Raw genomic sequence first — 26,120 nt, 5'->3', positions numbered from 1 at the left:
TATAAGAGCAACTTCTAAAAGCAGTGGGATCAGTAATGTAATACTGTACATATTTCCTGATATTAAATTCAACTCGTTAACAGTAGAAAAACGCATTATTTATATGAAAATGTTGCTTACTTTTAAAATCATTTCAAACAAGGTTCCTAAGTACCTGCAAAATAATTTTTGCCTTGTCTGCCAAACTCATCAGTATTCTATAAGAGGTGGTCCAACTGATTTTTGCAAATTCAAAACCCTAATGTTTTTTTTGTACAGTGCAGCAGTACAATGGAAGCAACTGCCAAGGGAACTAAAAATAAGTGGATCTTTAAGTATTTTTAAAATAGCCCTCAAATTGTGGCTACAAAACCATACTTAAATACTCAAATGAACCTTTTTATTCTACTTAAATAATCAATTTTGTATTTTTATAAGCTATTAACTCATTCACTGCCATTGACGGCTATGAACGTCAAAAATTAATTTCAACTATTTCTATTACTTTAACATTTTTTCCCACTTTTGTTAACAAGAGTATGAAAACCTAGAATTTTTTTATTGTACATTTAGAACAGATATGAAATTTGTGAATAATCGCAAGTTAACTAGTGAAGTCATGCAATAATTACAATTAAAAACTAATCGCCTGATCCCCCGAATTTTTCATAATATTTTTTTTAATTCATTCACTGCCATTGACGGCTATAAACGTCAAAAATAAATTTTAGCTCTTTCTATCAGTTTAACATTTTTTCCCACTTTTGTTAACAAAAGTATGAAAACCTAGAATTTTTTCTTTGTACATTTAGAACTGATGTAAAATTTGTGATTAATCGTGAGTTAACTAGTGATGCCATGCGATTAATTACAATAAAAAATTGTAATCGCCTCTTGACCCTAATTTTTAATAATGTTTTTTCATTATTAATTTATGGCAGTGAATGAGTTAAGTAACTTTATTATGCTACTGTTGCCATGATTATGTTTTTATATGAAAAATACGAGGTTTTAATTTTTTTATTATGTTTTAATTAATTGTGAATATAGTTTTTACTTGACTTGAATTGATTATTTGAACTCAACTTATTAACTTTGTTTATGAAATGATGTTACCCTTTTATGTTATATTTTGTCCTGTGTGTCGAGGACCACAATGGAAATAAGCCCTCTGGCTTTATTGTGTTTTTATCCTCGGTGGTACCAGAGTGATTGGAAGTTTTGATTGTGTTCCATCATCACCAAATAAAAATCAATCAATCAAAATCAATCATTGATACCTGATATAGGTAATCGCCCATTCCTAATTATTATTAGTAATAGTAGAAGTAATAGTAGCAATAGTATTAGTAGCAGCAATAGTTGATGTTAGGGGTGTTGCTGTCTTGTAATTGCTTGTCTCTGTATTTAGTGTTCTTGTGTTGCTGCGTTTCTACTGTTTTTTTTTTTTTCACAATAAAAGGAAAGGAGGAAAAAATAAAATAGAAATATACAAATACAAAGTATGTTGTCGACTCACAGGTAGGCAAGTCTGCTATTTTGGGCACCAAAAAGTTCTCTCTGAGGTGTCTTAACTCGTCATGGTCGTCCAAGAACACCGCCACCCGCTCAGAGGTCGCAGAGCAGCCTAGTGAAGCCGCAATCTTCTCCACAGTCTCTCTCGCAGTCAAACCAGTAAACTGGTCCATTGCTGCTTCTCATGGGGAAAACATGCAACATCCACAGGTCAGATTTAAATTTACAATCTCAAAACTGTGAGGCGGCTGCGGTGCTGTGCTAACCGCATGTTTACCTGAAAAACAGCCAAATGCATCTCAAAGTTGAAATGTATTTGTATATTCAGTCAACTTCGGCAAGTAGTTGCAGCACCGGTGTACCATGGATTTATGTGAAGTGATCGGGCAACAAGATTGTTATTTATTTATTTATTTTTGGTGCGCTGACACACATATATATAATCTGCCAGGCGGGGAAGCGAACTCACGCCAACCTGCACCGAAGAGCAGTGACGCAGCCCCGGCTGCAAAATTGTATCCGGGTCCTGCTCGTCTGTCGATGACGTCACAGTACGGCAGCTCCACAAGTTCAGTACACAAACCTCACGCACATATTGACGGTTGAAATACGCTCACACACGCTGCACGTTGTACCCCAAATAAGGATTACAAATGTTTCTCAGTCTGATGTCCCTTTTTATTTTATTTTAATCGTTGTTGTTGTTGTTACTAAATGGAAACATCTCACAGTTATTTTTGCATGCACATAAATAAGTTATTATTATTATTATTATTATTATTATTATTATTACACACACACACATATATATATATATAAACATGAAAAACAGGTTGTATAGGGTTACTCGAAGACCGGGGGGCCTAGTATACGCTTTGTGTTGTAGTTTAAGTGACCTGTTTGTGATAGCCTTTTCCATGACCCACATTCTGTTACTACATAGAGACAACAGATAGCCTAAACCTAAGTAAAAGAGTAATGAAAAAATATACGGGTCAACTGGCAACCATAAAAATTGTAACTCACAGTCGAGTTGCAGATGTTCCTCTTCTGCCGGCAGCCAATCAACTGATCCCAGGCGCTCTTTCACCTCTGAATCTTTCCCTTCAGTTAATTATTGCTATGACCTCAAACTCAAACATGCTTCTTGATAAGCCTTCTTCGTTGAGTACACTGCTTCTTGTCTGTCAAGATCTTCATGAAGCTTGGATATTTTAGGGGTCTATTCCAGTGCAGCCATATTTTGTGCCGTGTGGGAAATGATCATTATTCACTTAAGTGATCCAAAAATTGTTATTTATTCACTACACATAATGTATATTATTGTTCATATAGACAGAGCTTTTGTTTGTTTGTTTGTTTTGTTTTTTAAATAGAAGGCGCATGGACTGCCTGAATCCAAAACTCGTGACGTCACCTCGCCCGTGTAAGCAATTCTCTCAAATATCCACGCGATGGCAGCAACACCTCCCTGATAGTGTCCCGAATTCAATCATTTACTAAAGTAAAAGTAGTACATATTGAGATGTGCATGAATACAAATGTAAAACTTTTTCTGTCAATTATAAACAATATCCATTTTAACTATTGTCACAATAAAACTTCTCTGCACAGATAGGTTCTGTCTTCATTTTGATTGTCCTATTGCTGTCGTCGTTACTTGTAATAAGTAGCCCACAACGATATGTATTAGAATGGAATAGAATAGATTAGAATAAAACTTTATTTGTCGTTGTATACACAATGACACTCGAACTTCAGCAGAATCCCTGCCTTCAGCATTGCACCATAAAAAAAGACAACATAAAACAGTTTAGGGGAAAAAAACAGTATAGGCTAAATAGCCTATATACACGCAACCACGCAGGCTAAAAAGAAAAGCAACATAGGCCAACAAATAATAAGATAAATTATATAAAATAGGATAAAATAATAAGATGGTTATTACCCACAGGAAGCTTTTGCTCTGAATTCCAAACGACAGAAAGATGTTTTGAAACAAGACCAGGTGTTATCAGAGCCGTGAGAAAATCTCGCACGTTCATAGTGTGGCTGAGAAGATGAGTGCACACCTGTTTCTGCTCTAGACTGTGATTTTTCCCCCTTCCTCTTCTTCTTCGCAGCACCTGATATTTAGCTCCGTACCACCAGTGGTGGGAATTAACGACATAGCTACAATTGAGCTAAAAAATCTTAAATTTGGAGAAACGGTAAACTGTAACACGCCATATAAATTTTGCAGTAAATCGAGTTCCTGTTTGACACATTCCGAACAAAGTTAATATGAAATATAACACCATGGGAAAATGACATGGTTGTTCTCTAATCTCTACATTCCACCCATCCTTTCACCTCGTTGAAGGAGCTGATAATGACTGATGGGGTTCCTCCTCCACCGCTCCTGGTCCTCCTCCACCGCTCCTGGTTGCCCCCCCCCCCCCCTTTCCTACTTGAACATCTTGCACAACAGCAAAGCACCGCAGTCTAGGAAAATCTGCGCGAAGTTCAGGCTCGAGACCACCGCCCGCCTCGCCTTTTGCAACTTTTGCGCCAGACCTCCGATGGAACCGTGCGACTGAAAGACACCTTTTGCTTGTTTTTCCCACGCAGTCATGAACAGTCCAGCGTACAGTTTGAGATCTGATTTGTTAATGCTGCTTCTTGTGGCGCGGGCGTTTGCGCAACACGGTGAGTGAATTCCGAATCATTATACGCGTGTCCATCCGTTTTCATGAGTTCTTGGGGGTCACAGGGAGCTGGAGGTTACCCCAAGTGACTTCCGGTCACATGGACAACCATTCATGCAAATATTCATACTGACACTGAGTGGGACCTCAACCCACGCTGCCAGCTCCGAGGTCAAGCGAGTGTCCCATCAACAATGTTTACTTACAAAGTTATTTGTCTGATTTTATTCTGTCTATATATCTGTTATTTTTTTCTTAGTCAAATAATTGCATATGCTATTAATCCATCCCAAAACATTTTTGTTACATGTTTTTAATAAAGAAAAATACCACTGAACTTTAATGTAAATGTACAGTTGTCCATTGAGGGCGCTGTTATATGTAAAATATATATTTTTTTAAGTACAAAAAATAATGTTTTTGGTAGTAGCCTACATTGAATTATTAGTGTCTTATTTTTTTTCACGCCAATCAAGCTGTGGCGTATCTGAAGCTCAAAATGTGGCTCGCAACTAAACAAGAGAAATCAAGTCAACCCCAAGCAACGATTTTTAACTCGAAAAACTCAAGTTGGAACACTCGTAAATCAAGGTAGCTCTTTCTTCTTTGTTAACTTTGGGCCTTGCCTTTTTCTTCTTCTTTTTTAAGCAATGATGAAAGTCAAAACTTACTGTGCTTTTGTAAAGTAGCTCATCTCTGTTCACAGCCATGTTGTTAGTGACAGCAGTTCATCAATTAAATTTGGTCACTTTTTTTTTATTATTTAACAGGTCATTAATATTTAAGGTAAAAGGTTGAAAAATAATCAATAATCTACAATTGGCTGGCAACCAGCTCAGGGTGTATCCCACCTAATGCCCAAAGCCAGCTGGGATAGACTCCAGTGCCCCCCGCGACCCTTGTGATGACAATCGGTTAAGAAAATTGATGGATGGATGGTTAAAAATAATTCTATAATTAGAATTATATATAATGAAATGTGAAGAACCCCAAAGTTGAATGAGTTGTGTTTTGTATTTTTCCCCCATGAAATGTGTAGAATATGCTGCGGGCTGTTAAAAAGCAGAGGGTGGGCCGCAAATAGCCCACTGGCCATAATTTGGACGCCCCTTTTCAGACGCACTGAAAACAGCGTCATTCTTGTGTGTTCTTGTTTTCTTTTTTCTGTTTTTTTTCCCGCTGTTGTTTCTGCACGCGCATAACATCGTGACTCGCAGAGCCATCTTGCTCATATCTTTTTCTCCTGTGAGACATCAAAGCAGCTTGCAGTTGTAAAGTTTAATGTCAGCATCGTAAAGTAAAGAGCTCCATGGACATTTCTAGACCATCTTAAACCATCTAAATGTTCTTGGTCCCTGTCTGAGTGCTGAGTGATGGCCCCTCTGGGGGGGGAAAAAACGAAAACTGTAATTGTGGTAAGGCCACGCTCCCCGATAATTATCTTGTGCCGTAAGTAACTGGAGGAGCACATCTGGGCAGCCGGGCCCCCCAAACTCGCACTCCCTGCCCTCCTTCACTCCACAGGGGCCGGTTAAGGAGCCCCCTGCCCCTGAGACTCTGTAAACTCATTAAGCCCCCAATTGAAGCAGTTTAGCCGGGAGCCAAAGTCTCAACCATTGTCTCTCATCTGACATGTCTGTTTGGAGGACCTTTGACCTCTCAGCAAGTCAGTGTTGAGGCAAACATCAGCTTTTAAAAGGCTGTTTAGGTTAGCAATGAACTGCCACCCAGTCAAGCTACCCAAATTCCCTGTGTTTGTTTTGCTCCAACAAGGAAGGTAACAAGTTGTTTTTATTCTGAAGGAGGGGAAAGAACATCCTGTTCTCTTTTGCTTAGATTACAACGTCGACTCGCTTCTGACCCAGGTGGTGTCAGACAGGAGTGGAGTGGTATAGAAAGTTGTTGCACTCAGGTACATTTGTACGGCGTGCTTGAATAATAAATTCTGTCATTGAAGATGAAAAACAAAACACAAAACACTACAGACACTTATGTTCATGCTTTATGGTTATGTACTCCGGTTATGTATTTCTGGACTAAAGTCTTAGAAAAACTTTCCGCTATTTTGGACTGTAGGATACCTTTATCTCCAAACTTGTGTTTGCTAGGTGACCTAACAATATCTGACTTACCACATAAACAATTTCAATCTACACTTGTAGCCCTTACTATCGCTAAAAAAACAATTCTTGTTAACTGGAAAAATAAACAAACTCTGAATATCGACCAATGGTCTAACCTCCTCATAAATCACATTTTAATGGAAAAAATATCTGCCTCAAATAAAAACCAAATATCAAAATTTATAGAAACATGGTCTACGTATATAGAATTTTTTAACCTAATTCCGGTTACTTAATTCTGTCTGTTAGCGAGAGCCACTACATCGTGATAACTTACATTGATGTTTCTGCATTTGGCAATTTATTATTATATTATATTATTAGTATGGGATTTTTTTTAATGGGCTTTAGGTGAACTGATGAATACACACACGCTCGCACGCACGCACGCACACACACACACACACACACGCACATACACATACTCACCCACATACAAAAAAAAAAAAATATATATATATATATATATATATATGTGTGTATATGTATATATATATGTATATATATTTAAAAAAAAAACATTTATTAATTTTTTTTAATTTATTTGTTTGTTTTTTTTAAAAAAAGGAGAGCAATGATGATGTCAAATCGAATGAACAATACTGAGCTCTCCTGAAAAAATAAAAAAAAAAGGAGTGGAGTGGTATAGAAAGTTGTTGCACTCAGGTACATTTGTATGGCGTGCTTGAATAATAAATTCTGTCATTGAAGATGAAAAACATCAGCGTTGAATTCAATATTACTCATCTCCTGACCCAATATTCAAATTAATAAAAATACACCCCACATCCAAAAAGATCTATGAGATACAGACTCAAAATGTTAACTGAAAAGAGCCAGACCATCCAAAATGCAAAATAAAAATCCCATTCAACATGCAAATAAGAAGCATCTTCCCTCTAGCTTGCTTGTGTATAGCCTCTGCATTGTTGCTAAACCCTTTCAGGCAGTATGGTCTTCACATTCATTTAAATATTATTGTATGAAATCTGTTTAAGGATTAAGTCTTACATATATTTTTCACAACCACTTTTAAGTTCCCTATAAAGAGCTCAATTTTAATCTATCAAATTCCTGGTTAATTTTATTTAAAATATCTATCTCACTTGCATGAAGAAAGACAGCCCACTCAAAGCAGGCTAAAACAGTCATTGAAATACTGTAATTCTTTTTTTTCTGGAGAAAAAAAAAGACAGAAATAAATACTGTAATTCTTGAGCCTCGTGGTTTTTAGACAAAAACATGTCCCAGACATGCTGCTAAGACACCTGGGAACTAAAAAAAATGCTAAGTATCTCACCTGTGATGTTTTGTGCTAAGATGACACTTTGAGGAGTTAATTGTGTCCATCATCACAACCTCACTGACCTACATAGTGAGACTTCTTTACCTGTAATAGGGAATCATTAGTGGTGGTAATCACCTGTGTTGCTGAGCCCCCAGTAAGGAAAGTAGCTAAATGACACCATTGCCTAATGGTACTTCATTTCTATAGTGCTTTTCCACCTTGCAAGTCACTTTACATTTGACTATTCATTCTGACGCAGCATCAGTAGCAAATGGGGGTTGAGTATCTTGCTCAAGGATACTTCGACGTGGTCATAATGGCATGGGATTGAACCCACAAACGCTGGGTTGGAAGACAGCCACTCTACCACTGAGCCATGCCGCATGTAGTAGTAATGGATGATGTAGGGAAGAGAGACAAAATGAATAAAGAACACCAGTCGCTAAATTTGTCGCTAGTTGCTTTTGACCCAAAAAAACTCACCAAGAGACTTTAGAGAGTCGCCAGATTTAGCGACTAAAAAGCATTTCCTCTCTGTCTCTTCAGCGCCAGAGTGCTTCCCAGGAGGCCATCGCACGCTGCAGAACCCTTACCGGAGCGTAGACTTTGACTCCACTGAGATCCAGAATACAGCCATCCAGGAACTGGTCTGCGACCACTCGCTGGCACCGGGATGGTACCGATTCAAGATCAACAACAAGCCGGCCGAGATGCCGACCACCTGCGTAGAGGTATCTTCAAGTTCCTGTGCCTCCTGCTGGGATGATAAGCATAAGTCAAGTTCATTTTATTTTTAGAATGGCAAAGTACAACAGAGCTTATCTAAAGGTAGAACCACACTTCTTTTACATTAAGAAAATCAATAGAATCACATTTGAGCAAGCGCTTGGCAAAGTAGGCAAGAAAAAACTCCCTCCAAGGAAGAAGCCTCCAACTCAACCTAGTTTCGATGGGGCGACTGTCTGTCTTGGCTGGTTGGGAGGAGATGGAGAGGCAGATGACATAGGGTTATGGTTAAATACAGCGTAAATAGAGATTTAGATAGAAGGTAGATAGGGTTCGGGTTAGATACAAGATAGATATAGATACAGGGTAGAAAGACATAGGGTTGGGGTTAGATAGAAGGTAGACAAATAGAGATAGCAGATACATGACAAAAGCACACCTAATAATGGCCACAGCAATAGCCATGAAGTTATTAGAAAAAAAAGAAGTTTAGATAATGAGGTAAGATGATGAAGGAAGGAAGGAGAGCACAATGATACGTGAGCCCTTGTTACATTTTCTCTTTGGCAGATGAATCATTGCGGGACGCAGGCACCCGTATGGCTCTCACTGAAGGACAAGTCCTTACCGCTGCCCGGCGACGTCCTCCAGTTGTCCGCATGTGCCACCTGGCAGTTCTTCCATGGCAGCACCAAAGACTGCTGTCTCTTCCGCATCCCCATCACGATCCGCAACTGTGGCAACTTCCTGCTCTACTATCTGCAGCCCACTCAAGGATGCATGGGATACTGTGCCCAAGGTGTCGGCATCTGCTTCACAGTCCTGTTGGGGGTGTTGGTCTATGTGTAACACAGATCTCTCTGTTGTTTAGTTGCTCCAACTTTGGCGCCCGGATTCTGCCCACCGGGTGAGGTGGAAGTCAACGGTCGGTGTAAAGGTGAACTCACTTGAGAAGAATAACTGTTGGCGGACATCTACGCAGCTGCTCTAACTGTGTGATTGCCTCCTTACCGATAGCAATGTTGCCATCGTTGCTGTCTCGGCCGCTCATCCGCTCAGAGCTAATCGGCCACAGCGTCTACTTGAGGTGCTCCTTCATGCCGCCGCCATTCATTGAACCGCTTGGCTTCCATGTGGTCTGGGCACGGCACATCAGCCACAGCATGAAGGCCGAGATCCGCCAGGAGTCCACATTGAAGCCCTTCTCACTGGTGGAGTTGGACGGCGTTCACTTCAGACTTGGAGAGACGGTAATGCTTACCAGATGCCGTTTTCATTTTGACCATTTGGTGGATGGAGTTGACCCCTAACAGCCAGGGTTAAGCGCTCCAGAGAACAGACAGGACTGGGAGGGGTGCTGCGGGGTTGTAAAAGATGCCGCAGGTTAGCTATGCTTCCTTTACTCCCTGTAGTTGTTCTTTGCTGTTGATTTAAGGATGTCTAAACTGCAACCTGAGGGTCATTATCAGCCTTCATGATGCACTGGTGAATAAAGAAAATGCCATATCAGAAGGAAAAAAATGTTTTTCTTCTCTATCAAGGTCCGATTTGTAAACATGTAACATTAATGATTCTCAAGTAAATGCTTTTAAAATGGTCAGCTTAGTACATATTGCTCGTTTTGGTTCTGGATGTGGAGATCTGTGCAGTGCAGAGGTGAATCTATTTGAGTGTGACATGGGGCAGCCTTATCTCCTTTCACCGAAAACTGTGATGTAGCAGTTTTTCAAGGTAACTAACGCCAAATACTTGCCTAATAAATGAAAAAAGTCAAGTTGGGTTTTCCATCCTTTCAATGTTCTATATCCCTCAGAGGAAAAAGTCTGAAATCCCCTGCTTTAAACATTAAAATAATGTCCCACTGCCATGTGCAAGGTTGTAATCTTCTCGTCAGTCTAAGGAACGAGTGGCAACATGCTTTTTGCACACCCTGGGTGTCACAATTGTCTCCCTCAAAGAACAGGAAACATCTTTTAGCATTACGCACACTGTTGATAAAAAAACATGATAATGTGTTTATCAGTTCATTTCCTGGAGCAATTACTACACCAGGAAATATGAAGAAGTGACACTGAGGTGAGATCATACTCACAGCTCACCGCCGCACAGCTGTGGACCGCCGGGTTGCCATATTTGGACTCTGGGGTAGGATTAGTCGTGTCTGTAACATGCTCCAGTGGGCTTGCTCCCAGGGCCTTTCCCTACATAAGGTGATTGGGGAGCAGGGTCCAAGGTCAGTTTAAAGTTGTCACTGTGCTGGTGGGGAAATGTTTTGATGGATGACAAACATCTTGTCTGGTCCTGGAAAAACAAAACTGCACGTGAGAGCTCACAAGTCAAGATTGTTGATGTTTGTCTTGCAGTTCTTATGCAGCGTGTCCACATTCCGAGTCAATGTCAACCACAGTCGATCTTCTCCCAGGAAGAGTGAGGCTTTCTACGCCGGGCTGAAGGTGAACAGGCATTCGCGTTTGAAGTGAAGGCAGAAAAGTAGCAAATCTCAGTCTGCTTCTCTCCAGTTTTCTCCAGAGTCGCTTCACATTGCGGAGAATGGCGAGGAGCATGAGGTCAGCGTCCACAGCACTGTGCCTCTCCCTTGCTACGACCTCAACCATTGTGGACTCCCTCTAGTGCTGGGTGTGCACGAGCCAGGTGCGTTTAGCCGCTTCTCACTAATCAACATGTAAAGCTACCCATTACAGAGAAAAAATAGCTTCATACACTGTATAGTAAACATAACATTGTTGCCTTACACATCATTGCGCCTTATGGGTTGCTTGTCATCTGTCACCCTCTTATCCCTCGTGTCCACAGATGGCCTCGGACATGAGGTCTCCAATGTGGCACTGTCTGCCTGTCAGGTGCAGCTTCGTCCGACTGCCTGCAGCGAGGGAAGCTGCGGCCAGACGTCATTCTTCATCACCGCCGTCACTGACTTCACGCGTGATGGAAACCGGATCAGTTTGATCAGCTTCCTGCCTGAAGATAGTACATCGCAACTGTGGAGGAGCTACATTCCAACATCACTAAAAGTGAGTTTAATTTTGGTGCCGGCATCTTCCTTCGCTTCTTCCAAGAGTTGATGAGAACACATATTTCTGTGTTTTTCATGTTGTTTTTTCAATCCTGAGAGATTTAAGCAAAAGTGATGTTGCTTCTTCTTCTTAAAAGACCTGAAATTGGACAAACAAGTAAATCTTTTGTTAAATGGCTAGCTATCTCTGCAAATGTATTTGTGAGTGAGCCGTTTTGAAATTTGACAAATCAGTGGATTCCCCTTTTGACTGACTTACAAATAAAAACGACTTCATAAATTAGACCTATTATTATGACCCAGAAATGGACCAACTGCCTTGACAGGTACTTGCTTTTTTTCTACATTCCGGGCTCTGATTCCGCAACTAGTAGACACACACCCCGCCGCCAGCCAAAACAGAACAGGGGAGGATATACAATCGCACAAGGCCCCCCCCCCGACTCAATCAAAATAGGCCACTTTCAGTAAGACAAGAAACTCTTGATCCTTGTGAAGTGAAGTGGGCAATTGCCTTACTGGAGACAGGGGTCTTGAAAAGCCTCCAAATCCTCTTCAGAGTGAGTAAAGAGGTCCTTGAGGAATGTTTTGGGATCACTGAAGGTCAAGACTTTAATGAAGGTGATTCAATTTAATGTATAATTAGAGTACGACTAAATTAAAAGAACAGTATTCTCTGCTTACATAGGCACAAGCTTTTTGAAAGGTAATGTGCAGGATCATGTTCTTACACGATCATCAAGTTTGGTTTGGGGGTCTTGTTGGTTCTGAGACAACTTCTCCATATGTCTTTCATGAAAACATCAAAGCCAGGGGTTAAAATGTCATTGGGCAAGCCCCTTCTTTGTTCTCCTTCTGCCTTCCTGCAGGTCACAGTTCAAGACGTTCCCACCTCTATCTGCTACTCACTGACGGATCCACATATCATTACGCTGGACGGCAGGTATTTTAAGGAAAGAGAGACCCTATCAACAGTCACATTTACCAGCTTTCGCTCACATATTTGTGCAGGCACTACGACAACCACGAGACTGGCACCTTTGTGCTGTACCGGAGCCTCGCTCGGGACTTTGAGGTCCACACTCGGCAGTGGGAGTGCGGCAGCCGGCATTACGCCGTGGCATGCAGCTGTGGCATTGCGGCGCGAGAGGGTAATGATGTTGCCGCCGTTGACATGTGCAATGGCCAACAGCAGGAAACGAGGCCAAAGATCACTGTGAAAGTGCTTGGTGGCGAGCAGGGCAACGAGGTCCGTGTCCGCGTGTTGGAATCTCACCAGGGAAAGAAAGTCACTGTAAGTATCCAGTCTCTCAAATCAGATGAAACATCAATATTTGCGTGACATAGTACATTTCACCATGACATCACACGTACTAGTGTTGTTTCGATACCGATATTGGTATCATCAGAGGCCCGATACTGCATTAAAACAGTGGTATCGGTGAGTACTAACACGTAACATGCCGATACCATTAATTCTGACGCTAATATAGGACTTTGGATGCAGCATCTTGTGTCTTGCTCATGCACGACATTCACTGATGTGTGACATGTTCACCGCATGCCGAGCTAAGATATCATATTGGCCCTTGAATGCTCTGAACCAATGGCAGGGCAGCTTTTTCATGTTGAGAAAAAAAAAAGGTATCGGTATGGTATCGGCATCGGCCGATACTGCAAAGCTGGGTATCGGAATCTGTAACGAGGGCCAAAAAACGGTATCGGAACAACACTAACACGGACTGCCTGGTGCCAAAAGCTGAAGATTTCTTTAATGGCACCAAAAGTAAACAAAGCCTCCCATATCATTTGGCAAAGACTGGGTGATTGAGAACATATTTCAAATAGCTTAAATGATGATACAAGCCATTTTCCTCCACCGCCGTGGTTTAAATGTGCGTTAACATCATCAATGAGGCACTGCATGGCTAATTAAATCAGGAGAAATAAAAGAAATGCCCTAACTTTGGTCATGGTACCACCAAGAGCCACCACTAGCCTAGCCTTACTATTGAGTAGTTCTTTGTGGTGGCATGACTCAGTGGTAGAGTGGTCGTCTCCCATCCGTGAGGTTGTGAGTTAGATCCTCACCCCTGGTGATCATGTGGAAGTGTCCTTGAGCAAGACAATGAACCCCGATTTGCTCCTAGTGAACCTGGCAGTGCCCTGCGTGGCAGCAGTCGGCCACTGGTGCGTGAATGTGTGTGTGTGTGCAGTTTTAAACCCATAAAGCGCTTTGTGGCTTTGTGGCTATGAAAAGCGCTATGCAAATAAAGCTTACTTACTTTTGGTGTTTGACTTAGATTTTGTTAGGCAGTGATAGATAAATCTATTTCCCTTTTATCGTACAAACAATGATTACTTGAGCTTGACTTTTCTGTTTTCTGTTCTGGATTAATGGCACAGACTTGCTCTTCGGACAATGAAATCTAAAGTGCGCTGTAGTGCGAGCTGATGTGAGATTGAACGCTAACCATTAAGCTTTCATAATGTAGTCAATATACATTCCTGCGAGAAAATGTCTTCCACAAACCCAAAAATGGAGATTTTCCCAGTCTGTCCATTTAGAAGTTGTTACTCCACCACCAGGCAGTTTCGGTATCTTGGTAGCCTCTGGTGGTGCAACTCCACGCACTAAAAGTTTATGTCATGCGGTTGGTTCAGGTTATTAGTGGTCACTACGGTCCAGGTGTTCGACCTCCCAGAAGTAACCTTGCACCTATTGCTTTCAAATGTTGTGAAATATCCTAGAAAGAGTAGCATTAGCTGTTGACACTCCTATTGCAGGTTGTCTTTCCTTCTGGGGCGTTTGTCCGAGCCGATGTTGGCGACTGGGGGATGAGCTTGTCTGTCCGGGCACCAAGTGTTGACTTCGGCAAAACACAAGGCCTTTGCGGCACCTTTGATCGCAATAGCAACAATGACATTTATGGCTATCAAGGTGCCCATGATGACTTGCATGCATTCATAGAGAGCTGGAGGTGGGTGTCATGATCTTTTATTTTTGGTGTGTTGTTGGGCTTTGACTTACTTGTACATGTTTGGGTTAGGATAGCTCCTGGTGAGAGTTTATTCGATAAAACGCCCCCAGGTTCCAGACAAGAGGAAAGAAGACCTTTCTGCCGGTGCCAGAAAAGATACCGTTCTTTTCTGTCCTCTGATGAAGGAGCCAGGTATATGTCTGGTCCAGCCACTCAGTCTGACTGCATTGTACAGGACAATGTGGATTATACTTCTGTCTTTCCCTCACTGGACACCACAAAGGAATATGTCAAGAGTCCCGAAAGAGGGGGAATCTTCATGAACATATCCTCCAGTCATTCCTTGGAGGGGAGGGGCCATCATTACAATGTCCACAATAATGAATTCAGAGATGACAACCAACTATCTGATGACAGACTCAGGAGAGAGACAATGTTTAAGTTCCAGTCAGCCACTCAAAGCATCAGTCAAGCTGACCTGGAGCACCTTGCCTACTTCTTCCCAGAGGATCACCTGGTAAAAGTGCGACTAGAAGTCCAACCTAGGTGGCCCACACCAAGTGGCCTGACCTCTGGCAAAGCACTGGAGGTGTGCCACATAGCTTTGTCCAATTCCACAGTTGGCACTGTGTGCCGTGAGCTGCTGGGACGTCGCCTTGAAGAGGCTGTGAATCTCTGCATCCTTGACCTTCAATTAAAAGATGACCTGGGCTGGGACGAGGCAATGCTACCCTACCTAGCAAATGAGTGTGAGAGGAGGCTGCTGGAAAACAGGGCCCAGAAAGACCATGGTGTGCTAGGTCACCCAGGGGGCCCAGTGGAGGTGGTGACAGCACTGCGTTGCCCCAATTTCTGCAACGGCAATGGAGAGTGCACAGAATTTGGCTGCCAATGTCACCGAAGCTTCAGTTCATATGACTGCAGCGTAACCATCGGTGAGTTTCTTCCATCACCATACTTTGAATTTAATCGTCTTTACTGAAAATTCCTGTCTCTGTTTTTTATTGGCGAAGGCCAGCCAGTAGAGTTAATTGATCTGGAAAATGGTGGCCTATGTGACCTCAGATCATTTGACTGCCGGAAAGTACGAGTCTTCGGTCTGGGCTTTATCGAGTCACCTGACCTGAGCTGCCATGCCACCAGACTGAAGGTGAGTGGCCTCCAGGTTCCTTTCAAGCCCATGTTTCCATCAAGCAGTTTGACTCAGTTCAGCATGGTATGCAATATTTAGTGCTTCCAATGTCAATGGTAAGTTACACTGTGACATGATGCTATGATGTGACACCATTTACTAAACATACTGTTGCAATATCACCATCAATGAAAACATGGCCATATGATGGAAACACAAGCTAGATCATGGATTATGGTTCCAAGCCATCTCGTGAAGACCTGAGCTGTAGTGCTTAGTGGAAAGATGGCTCAAGTATTTCCCAAAGATCATATTATTCTCTAAATGTGGACATTTGCCTCTCCAGTATGTGAATGGCGTTTGGCTTCCAGGGGAAAAACAGCGAACAAGAGCCACTTTCCTCAGCTCCAAAGCTTTGGATTGTGGTCTCCCCTCATTAAGCAGTGCAACCATCAGCACAGAAGACTTTATGATGGATGACAAACCATATGAACGTTGGGAGATTAGGGTACAGTTGCTTTAATTCATAATAACTATGGTTGGCTCTTAACTGTTTATGCAGTGTTAACTGTTCCCCCAACCTTTTCCTCAGGTGACCAACGATGACTCCCAGTACAGTATAGCCAAGGTACTGACAATCTACGATGGCATTTGTCAGGTGTGCACAGCAACTCGCTCAGGAATCTGTAAATTAAAGGTAACTTGCATGGAAAACAGAAAGCCATTCAACAACCTATTGATCTTCCTCTGTTAACTAATGGTGAATTGTCTTTGTGGACTGGAAAGTGATGGTCAGTGGGGGTCCACTGATGGCGAAAACAGACATTGCTTGCCCTTTCCCTAGACATAGCAGCTGGTTGTGGCCGTAAAATAACCAACTGGAGGTTTCTTATCACGTAAATAGGTTTTGAAGAAGGTCGCAAAGACAGCCTACCAGCTCACCACACGCTGCAAAACACGAATATAGCCTTTGATGGCCTGTTTCTTTGTGAATGTGTCTCTGGCAGGACCGGACGTGTAACATTGACGGAATGTGCTTTGCAGAAGGAGACACAAATCCAGGAAGTCCATGCCTACTCTGTGACCCAGACACCTCAAAATTTACCTGGTCACTCAACCAAGGTACAGCGTTGTTCCTCCATAAGTGTTCATTGTCCTGTCATTAGTGGGGAGATCAGTCGCTAAGTGACTGCAGGAATGTCGACAATTACCACAAACATACTCATATGGCTGTAGGCCTAAACAGTCAGTAGCAGCAAGCGGGGGTCCGCGTCTGCGCTTGCGTCCTTTTATGACATCACAGCATTGGTGTTCTAGAAAGATCCTGCTGCTAAAAGAAAGACAACAGTTGCTCTAACTGTGAGGTCAGCCCACTGGGAGCCTGCTTGCCTCAATTAGCAGATGAAAGGGGCTGAGGTTTAGGTTTCCCAGCATGTACTTGTTGTTTATCCTCCACAGGAAGTAAATGACATGGTTGATCATGTTAACACTTACCAATAGTGACAAATTACTGTTAGTTATAAACAATATCTTTTCCAGTCAACCAGCCTCCCACCTTCCATCAACCTCAGGGCGAGCTGCGCACATTCGCCGGAGAGAACTTTGTCTTCCAGTTCGCTGCATCAGACCCAGAAGGCTCAGCCCTGCTCTTTCAGATGGTCAACGGACCAAAGGGTGCCATCCTCTCGCCTGCTGGGCTCCTTATTTGGAATGTCCCATTACCTCCTGAAGAGGAGCGGATGCAGTCGACCTTTCACTTTACGTTATCAGATGAGTGCAATGCCCAAAGCACCTTCACAGTTCAGGTAGCTCCATATAATGTAAAAGAATAATAATAAAATAATGTGAAGTAAGTAAGGTTTTCTCCCGCACAGATCCATGTGCTGCCATGCGGATGTCAGGGTAGAGGCACATGTGCAACCGATTTCACCTTCCCTGCTGGCAGTGGAAAGTACCTGTGTGTATGCCCTGAAGGAAAACAGGGCAAATTCTGCCTTGAAGATGTAGACAAATGTTTATCAGCACCTTGCGCAGACGGAACATGCATTAACACTGATGGCGGATTCAGATGCAACTGTCCTGATGGGCTGACAGGTACCCAGGTTCATTTTGGATCTTCTGTCCTGTGGTTTACTTTAACTTCCATCGCTCTGCAGGTTCAACATGCCAGGAAGATATAGATGAGTGTAAGCAGATGCCCTGTTTCCTAGGAGTCCACTGTCTTAACAGCCATGGTTCCTACAACTGTGGTCTTTGTCCTAAAGGCATGCTGGGAAATGGTACAAAATGCACGGGTACGAATGTTCATACTCTTACATATTTTGGACCCACTGAATGCTCAAAACATAATCAGTCTCCTTCATACAGTGGACACAAGGCCAGTCACCGTCACTCCCACATTGGCTCAGAGAACTACTGTCTACAAGGTTAAAGAACTTCTGAGGCAGAACCCAACTACACTTCACCCGAGAATCCAGGTTGCCAAGATCATGCAAAGAGAGGAACTCCTTACACTGCCACGGGCTCAACCCACAACGCGGAGGACAGCTTCAGGAAATAGCCTGAGCTCTGTCTTGCAGATTCATACAGCCGGTGGCACTTCCAAGAATACAACCGGGATAGCATCTGACCCAGTCAAGGTTGGTCTGCCACAAATCAGCACTACTAATGAGAAGAAAACCAATGTGATGCAAAACTCAGGAAAACCAGCTGCAGGTGAGGAACACCAGGTTTAATTTGGAGGCTTCCGACAATAGTTGTAATAAAACGAGTGGAACCAGGACTTGTCTCTTCAAGGAGCTTTTGCCTCAGTATTTCATATTATCTGCCTGTCAATGTCACAGCAACGTGCACCAGCAGGCCTTGCTTTCCCGGGGTTCAATGCATCAACAGACGCCCGCCGCATGTCGGCTATGTTTGTGGCCGCTGCCCACCCGGCCTTCACGGTAATGGGCGAATCTGCATGAAGAGCGCCAAGGCGGGTAAGGAAGTCAACACAGTGGGAGCCCAGTGGACTCAGTCGTAATGTTGTCATCTTCTGTGCTTCTTCAGCATCCAATCACCTTTCACATCAGACAGCAGGCCAAAGGACCCAATCCTCGCTCAGCAGCATCAAGGTGTCCAGCCTCCACTTGCCCGCTCTGCCTACCAGAGACGGTATCAAACGGTTGCCTGTCACCAGAGATACCGCACTACGTCAGACTTCACCTGTAGGGAGGGGAGGTGGTACCGGAAGGAGAGAGGTGGACACTGTTGATGTTGTTAGATCAACGGTGACTTCCCTCTCTATTGCTGCCACCAACAGAGACAAAGCCACACCCTCCAAGGGGTTTGAGGTACCCCACGTGACAGTCCCAAAAGTGAGTATCAACTTGATGAAAGCATCACATGATTCCTAAACTAAACCGTCTTCTGTTTGTGGTCATGTCTTAGCTTTCTGAACAAGCCGCACCCTACAAAGTAACTCCAACATCTCCTCGCCGAATCACTCAATCTGACCTTGTGACAAAACCCAAACAGACAGCACACCCACTTCTCAACTACATCGCATCTACCCGGTCCAAGCCTTGGACAAGACCTGCACGGCCTCTTCAGGAAACTTTTGGAGCTTTGTCTTACTCGCTGCCTGAGTCTGAGTTATCTGCAGACAGGGATGAGGCGGCATTGACCCTGACAAGTCCACATCAAACCCCACTTCTCCAGAGCACACCTGGTCATGTGACAGAAAAGGAACACATGGTGCCATGCGCTGACCAGCCATGTTTTCCTGGTGTCCAGTACGTGACAGCATTGGATGGCAGTTTCCACTGTGGCCGCTGTCCTGTTGGTTTCACTGGAGATGGAAAGATGTGTCGAGGTTGGTTTGAGTTTATTAGTTAACCCTGATTTGATTCAGTATCACTTCTGTCTCAATTGTCCTCTGCTCATGTGTTCTAAGCTGTTTGCAAGCACACGTGCGGACGGAACATGGAGTGTGCGGCTCCCAACACTTGTCTCTGCAAGGCAGGTTACTCTGGTTCCGACTGTCAAACTGGTAAATTGTTCATTCAATTTACATACTCTGGGTTGACCTTACCTTAAATTAACCTTGACCTTGCCTTAAATTAACTCACATTTGAGCGATTATCATGCTGTAGTTAAGGCAAAACAGCAGGTGGACCGAGATGCGGGGATACAGGCTAGGAGTTCTAAAGTATTTATTACAAAAAGGTATGAAAGGTAAAGCGTGCAGGATTTTAAAAAAAAATACTATAAACCAAAGCACATAGCCTAATATAAAACAAACTGTGATACAAAGTAGAAAGAAACATGACATTGGTCAATGAACTCAGACTTGACAAAAAGAAAACAGGCAACTAAATACTAACAGACTTGCAAGACAACGAGACTCAACTGGACACGACACGAGTGGCTGGAGTTAGTACGGATATGAAAAAGACACTGGAAAACAAATCCAAACAAATTCTCAACAGAAAAAAATAATGGTCTATATTAGTGGTAAACCAAAGGATTAACATCACAGATCATGACATCAACTCTTTCAATCTTGTTTTTTTTCCCAGCAATCTGTGAACCAGAGTGTGCGAATGGGGGAGCATGTATCGCTCCAGGGATTTGTCAGTGTCCCGCTGGGTTTCATGGAGAGACTTGTCAGGAAGGTAAAGATTCATCATCAGGGTCCAACAAAACTTCCTTGCACTTTTTTTGCCACTAATAAACAATGTGTGTAGCTGTGTGCAGGTTGGCGTGTGAAAATGGAGGCACATGCATTGGATTGCAGATGTGCTCATGTCCTTACGGTTTTGTTGGGCCGCAATGTGAGACCAGTGAGTTCACTGGAACTTCTATTATTGTTCCTGTGAGAGATGATGGGCATCAAAAATGTCACTAAGAATTTAAGATCTGCAGTGGTAGCTATTTTTCTTTTTAGTATTTTTGTTGTGCAAACACCTCTCTCAACATTCACATGCATTTTGTGAGCGATATACAGTGGTAACTTGACTTAAGAGTGCTAAAGCGTATTTTTGAGTAAAGAGCGGTCTTACAGTATTTTTTTTTAAGTAAGTCAAACATACAACAATACAACTGTTAATGTTGTGACTCAGCTTGTCCCAAGGTACAGTAATTTCACTTTATAAAACCAATTCAGGGTTTTATATTCTCTTTAATTATGTTTTTTTATACAATACTTAGCTATTTTCTTTATTATAAACACTTTGTGGTGTTTCGTGGAGGGCTGCAACGGATTGATGAAATTTCAATTTATTTCAATGGGAAATAGTGATTTGGTATCCAAGTTGAGTGTTCAAGTCAAGGTACTACTGTAATATGTTTCTTACCTTTTGAATCTATGATAAAGCTCGCTTAACCGTTTTGAAGAGTTACGCATGCACATATGTTTTTGTTGTTGATCACAGTGGTTTGCAACCGCCACTGTCATAATGGTGGCTGGTGCGTCTCGCCAGATGAGTGCAGGTGTCAGAGTGGTTGGAGTGGACCTTCTTGTGAGACTGGTGAGCATGGATAGTGAATTAGTATGTGTACAACGGGTGCAACTGTTAAGGAAGCCCACTGTGTGGTCCGTACTTATACAGTTTTTGGGCCATGGTTTTGCTGTATGTGTTTTATGCATAAAGAGAAGATTTTTTTTTTTATGAAGTTGATCTCTTTATTTTGCTTGTCAGCAATTTTACATTGAACAAGTTCCAATTTTGAATTGTAAACCGCCTCTTATTCCCTGACTAAAAGTATTGTTATTACTATTTTTTACTTCTTATTATAATTTTTTTCTGCATTTTTTTTTAAAGTGGTCTGTAAATAAAGCGGAGTTGAGAGACTACTTGTGTACACAATACAGTAGTGTAATATGTATAAAATGTTTAGACATGCAACAATATGAACAAAAAGCACTACTTGTATAGTCATAGAAGTTGGGAATTTTAATGATACTGAAATGTGTATGCCAAGGTACAACATTAACGTGGGTCAGGCTTTTTCATTATTATTATTATTATTTATTTATTTATTTTTAAATCTTGCTTTTTTTTCAGGCTTTTTCATTAAGTGTCGGTTCAAAAAATTTCCAGAGTAGTACTGAATCCCTACTCTGTCTCAATGATGTCTCCATGATAATGTTGGTTTTCCCTAGCTCATTGCTCCCCAGTCTGCCTGAATGGCGGTTTGTGCGTTCGGCCCAACACTTGCGAGTGTCCGCGCGGTTTCTACGGTGCCCAGTGTCAAAACGGTACGTTCATCAAGACGACAAGTGCGGCTATCCTTTGACTGCAGAACCACTGATGGTATCTCGTCCATTTGCAGCCATCTGCACGCCACCTTGCAAGAATGCTGGTCTGTGCATAAGAAGTAACGTCTGTTCGTGCCTGCAGGGATACACCGGGAGACGCTGTGAACAAAGTGAGTCATTAGCTGCTTTTACACTGCAATCTTGGCAAGTAGCAGTCTTGTGTAAAGCATCTTAAAGTGATGTGTGGGAAAGAATATATGCACCTTGAAGTACCTTAAAACAACTTGGTAAAGTAAAAAGTGAAAAGTAAGAGTGAAATGGTCAAATATGAGCAGCAAATGCAGACACAATATTTTTACTCAATATGTATTTTGGGTCAAATTAAATTTAAGTGTTATAAGTGTGAAATTATTTTAAAAAAAGAAGCATTTAAAATTGTTTAGTTTTATTTAATTTTCTACATTTAGTTAATTTCAGTGGTTTACGTAGCTGTGAGTTGGCTAATGAGCAAAGTTAGCTAGCACATTTTAGCCTGGCCGTCAAAGAACACTGATGTTTTGACTTCGCTAACAATTCATCTAACCTGTTAGACGAGGAATTCTGTATTTTTGTTAATTTAGGTGGGCATAAGAAGCATTTTATCCATTATGAAAAAAAGCAACCTGTTCCCTTGGCTTTGCTAACATTGTAAACTGACAAACAAACAAAAACAATTTTTTTAAAGTACACCTTACTTATTTTGTTTTCTTTTTTTAAGTACAGTAACAAAGTATTAGTACTTTACTTCCGACCACTGTCTCTCACCTTCTCTCCAGGTGTGTGCGAGCAGATGTGCATAAACGGCGGACGCTGTGTTGGTCCCGATGTTTGTGACTGTCCATCAGGTTGGCGAGGAAAGAGATGTGACAAACGTAAGAAGTGCTGTGTGTGCGTGTGTATGTGACGCTTCACATTTGTTTACACATGACGAAGCTCTCTGCGGCTGTTTTGTCCTTCCAGCCAGCTGTGAGCAAAAGTGCCTGAACGGGGCTGAATGTGTGGGGCCAAACACCTGCCACTGCACACCGGGCTGGCATGGAATGTTGTGCCACATCCGTGAGTATCAATCATAAAAGTGTGCCACACATTCACGTTATCTTAAGGCACTTTAAACATTAAGTAGGTCAAGTCAGACTGAATGCCACATGAGCGATCATAAACGCTTGTGAGCTCTCTTGCATATAGTGCAAATGCAATAACTCCTTTTGTACATTTTTTCACAAAAGTCAACTCAAAATGTTAATATTATTGAGGTACTGCGTTTGTCCTGTATGTCATTCCAGATGCGCAAAAAAAATATCAAGTCTACTCACATTGTAGTACAGTATAAGGCATGCAGTATAAGACCCGGTTTACTAAACGCACTAAGACGTGGCTGCCATCTATAGGTGAATGGTGACATTACAACTTAACTTAACTTAACTTTGGGACCCGTGGGTTCACATATTTGCATATTTTCTTCAATATAGTGTCATAACTTAAGATTTTTACAGTTTTTAGTGGAAAATCGAGTTGCCCGTTCCTTTTTTTTTTTTACTTTTTTCTGGAGAGCTCAGTATTGTTCATTCGGACATGTCATCATCATTGCTCTCTCTCTCTTTTTTTTTTTAATGTTGCCCTGACTGGACTGACTTCTTCACCACTACCAGTCACATGATGCCAGATCACCTATAGCAAAACCTAGCATCAACACTGCTTTTCCTTATGTCTGCTTGGATCATTTTACTGTGTGCCATCCCTCAGCTCATTGTCAACAAAAGTGTCTGTACGGCAGCCGTTGTGTGAGGCCCAACGTGTGCGCATGTCGGAGTGGATTCTCAGGTGCTCTTTGTTCAAGGAAGGTAGGAGAAATTTGGCTTTGGCTTTCTAATTTCTTAGGCCTTGACTGCTAGCTCTAAATCCAGTGCTTTTCATATCCACACTGGTTTTCTGAGGTCGGAACAGCAAAAACCAAGATGGGTGCAGACCACAATCAGAGGTGCTCTGCATACTGATCCACTGGTTGTTCAAATTGGATATTACTCAGGCAATCCGTCACTTTCAGTGTGACACAATGCGACCTATGTAATGAAAAGCAGTCTCCATAGACCATTTCATGCTGTTGGTTTAAAAAAAAAGATGATTAACTAAGGCTAACTTGATTTGGGTTTTACAAAAATTAAAATGAATACAAATAGGGCCCAATTAGCTCCCTGGTGTCATGTGACTCATTAGTGTTACTAGGTCACAGATTTCAATAAGGAAGAGGTATGTTAAATTTGGTGTTATTGATCGCAATATTGTTGTTTTGAGGGGAAAGTAAATGTATACCTTAATACAAGCTCTAAACTTATTACTTCCAATGCACTGTCAGTAAGCGTCATTTTCTTCAGTGTTGTCCCATCAAAAGATTGACAAAATGTGAAAGTTCTAATCCTGATATTTTGGTATTTCCAGCTGTCCGTCTAGAAAATGAGTCAAGATTGTGGTGATCCCAAGGCGTCAGCGAATCTTCATCCGCCACTGTCTCTCGGCCAATTGCAGCTGAAGAAAAGGACTTGTGGTTCCAGGAGAGCGTGTCAGTCGAATTTAAAGCAGCTATCTCTTTGCTGAACACGGCTAGCTTGACGCTCTGTCTGTGCCCACCCGAAGGCTGATACGATTCTTGAAAACATCACTTAAAAAAAAAAAATCATATTTAACTTAAAAGGGTCAGTAACATTTCATTGTTAAACTCAGCTTTCCATGTATTTATTTGTTGCTGGTCTCACAGTTCTGTGTGTATGTATATATATATCTCTTAATCTAGTTGAATTTATGATGTTGTGTAATGCTTGTTTTGTAAAAAAAAATATATATATATATAAAAAATCAAGAATAACAATATGTGGTTGTGTTTCCATCAAGAGAAAGAGTGTTAAGAATGTTGTAACTTTTGCTTGTCCCACAGCGAATCACTCACATGAATATAGGCTACTGTGATTTAAATCCTTTAAAATATTCTATTTGTGCACATATCTGATTACTCCTTTATACTTGCATTTTATTTTGGCCAGAATGCTGACTGTTTTGCTGAATTAAAGTGCACTTTTGCTCTTTGTCATTTGTACGGCCTGCCCTGCAAGTGAGGCAGCAGCAGAGAACCGTTTGACTTTGCTGCTCAGGTTCAGGGCCAGCAGGTCTCAAGGAAATGAGGATTAAAAGCTTAATGAGGCCACATTAGCTCTGCACCACTTCCACGGTGATGTCCAGTGAATGATGAAAGCTGAGATTTGCTGAAGCGTTTGTTGCTGATTTCGAGCTCTACTGAGACCAGAGTGGAGGCTTGTGCAGCTGCTACGATGGTGATCCAAAGGTCATTACTCAACGCTTTCAAGAATAATCCAGCCGTAAAATGGCCATCCTTTGTGCATCACTTGCCTTTTTATTGGGAACAGCGTTTCTAAAGTTTTTTTTATAAAATTCAGATAAGATCTGCTGCCCTCTGGTGGCAGGGACATTTTCTACAACAACAACTTTTTTTTATTCAACACACCTAAAAAAACAATACAAAAAAATGGAAGCACCGCATAATGTTACAAGTCAATTTCAAGATAAATATATATATATATACGCACACACAGAAACAAAAAGAAAAAAGAAGCAAACAAACACAGAACAAGGGGCATTGTTACAAATTGTCAAAAAGAAAAGGATCCCACAAATATTTTTAAATTAAATCAAAGTCATTAAAAAAAAATTATAAAGTATGGGCATTTTTCTGAAACATAAACCTTGAATATTTTGCAAAGAGACAAATCTCATTCTTCCAGCGAGCCATAATAGGATTCCTTTTTTTTTAAACGACATTTGTGAATAAAGTGCTTACCCATTACCAGAAGAACATTGACACCAAAGTCAATTATCCTATTGCTGATGTTCATTCCAAATTGTATCACTTTAATTGACAGCACAGCAAATTGAATACCCTTGTGTTGCAACCAACCTTGAATATCCTTCCAAAACCTCTGAATTATATTACAAGAGAGAAAAAAAGATGTTAAAAGTCTTCGTTTTCAATTCCACAGAACACACACATCCCCATTCCAATTTTAAATTCATATTTTAGATATTGCTTAGTTGGGTAAAAAAAAATTCAAAATTTTAAATTGGATGTCCTTCATCTTTAATGGAATCTGAAAAGATTCTACAACAACAACTGCACTGCCACCTTCTGTCTGGAGAAGGGATAGGCTACTTGATCCATTGAGCAATTAAAAAGTTATTATTTTGTCCAGAATTAATAACTTCATTATTTTTCATGTACATGTTTCCACATATGTTGTGCTGAGGAAGTAACGACCAATGGCTCACCTCATTTCTGGGTTTGGTCAGCAAAGTGAGCCATGATTGG

The 26,120-nt window shown here is 41.6% G+C and overlaps 2 protein-coding genes across 9 annotated transcripts in view; one reads left to right on the top strand and one right to left on the bottom strand.

Moving 5' to 3' along the window:
- Positions 1-2,553, bottom strand: part of kynu (kynureninase) — a 9,710-nt gene extending 7,157 nt beyond the window's left edge. Inside the window, exons 1-2 of one of the 6 annotated variants that reach the window (XM_077553683.1) lie at positions 2,521-2,553; positions 1,499-1,669 (exon numbers count right to left, since the gene is read on the bottom strand). In XM_077553683.1, coding sequence (XP_077409809.1) covers positions 1,499-1,667 — 169 coding nt within the window. In that variant the 5' untranslated portion in view covers positions 1,668-1,669; positions 2,521-2,553. Of the gene's footprint in view, positions 1-1,498; positions 1,676-1,771; positions 2,493-2,520 lie in introns of those variants that run through there. The other 5 variants (XM_077553680.1, XM_077553692.1, XM_077553682.1 and 2 more) reach the window with 5 other exon arrangements.
- A 1,454-nt stretch (positions 2,554-4,007) lies between these two features.
- LOC144039493 (von Willebrand factor D and EGF domain-containing protein) lies at positions 4,008-24,605 on the top strand. Of its 3 annotated transcripts, none has more exons than XR_013289466.1 (33): positions 4,008-4,182; positions 8,139-8,323; positions 8,889-9,117; positions 9,190-9,255; positions 9,336-9,568; positions 10,682-10,771; positions 10,838-10,970; positions 11,133-11,350; positions 12,222-12,295; positions 12,364-12,646; positions 14,140-14,333; positions 14,403-15,268; positions 15,347-15,483; positions 15,812-15,973; positions 16,058-16,162; positions 16,473-16,587; positions 17,005-17,270; positions 17,340-17,559; positions 17,622-17,759; positions 17,833-18,180; positions 18,309-18,446; positions 18,517-18,824; positions 18,898-19,321; positions 19,403-19,498; positions 20,028-20,123; positions 20,196-20,291; positions 20,883-20,978; positions 21,614-21,709; positions 21,784-21,879; positions 22,525-22,620; positions 22,709-22,804; positions 23,398-23,589; positions 24,185-24,605. XR_013289466.1 is itself a non-coding variant. In XM_077552894.1 (33 exons), the coding sequence occupies exons 1-33, from the start codon at positions 4,107-4,109 to the stop codon at positions 24,194-24,196; spliced, it is 5,886 nt and encodes a 1,961-aa protein (XP_077409020.1). In that variant the 5' UTR covers positions 4,008-4,106; the 3' UTR covers positions 24,197-24,605. The 3 variants fall into 3 exon arrangements, 2 of the variants coding, with proteins under 2 accessions (XP_077409020.1, XP_077409010.1); XM_077552894.1 differs by having other exon boundaries at positions 23,492-23,589; XM_077552884.1 differs by having other exon boundaries at positions 23,492-24,605.
- The last annotated feature ends 1,515 nt before the right edge of the window (positions 24,606-26,120 follow it).

This window comes from Vanacampus margaritifer, chromosome 1 (assembly GCF_051991255.1).
Source record: "Vanacampus margaritifer isolate UIUO_Vmar chromosome 1, RoL_Vmar_1.0, whole genome shotgun sequence".
Taxonomy (NCBI): domain Eukaryota; kingdom Metazoa; phylum Chordata; class Actinopteri; order Syngnathiformes; family Syngnathidae; genus Vanacampus; species Vanacampus margaritifer.
The sequence above is the reverse complement of the archived record's forward strand: the minus strand, read 5'-3'. Positions and strand labels throughout refer to the sequence as shown.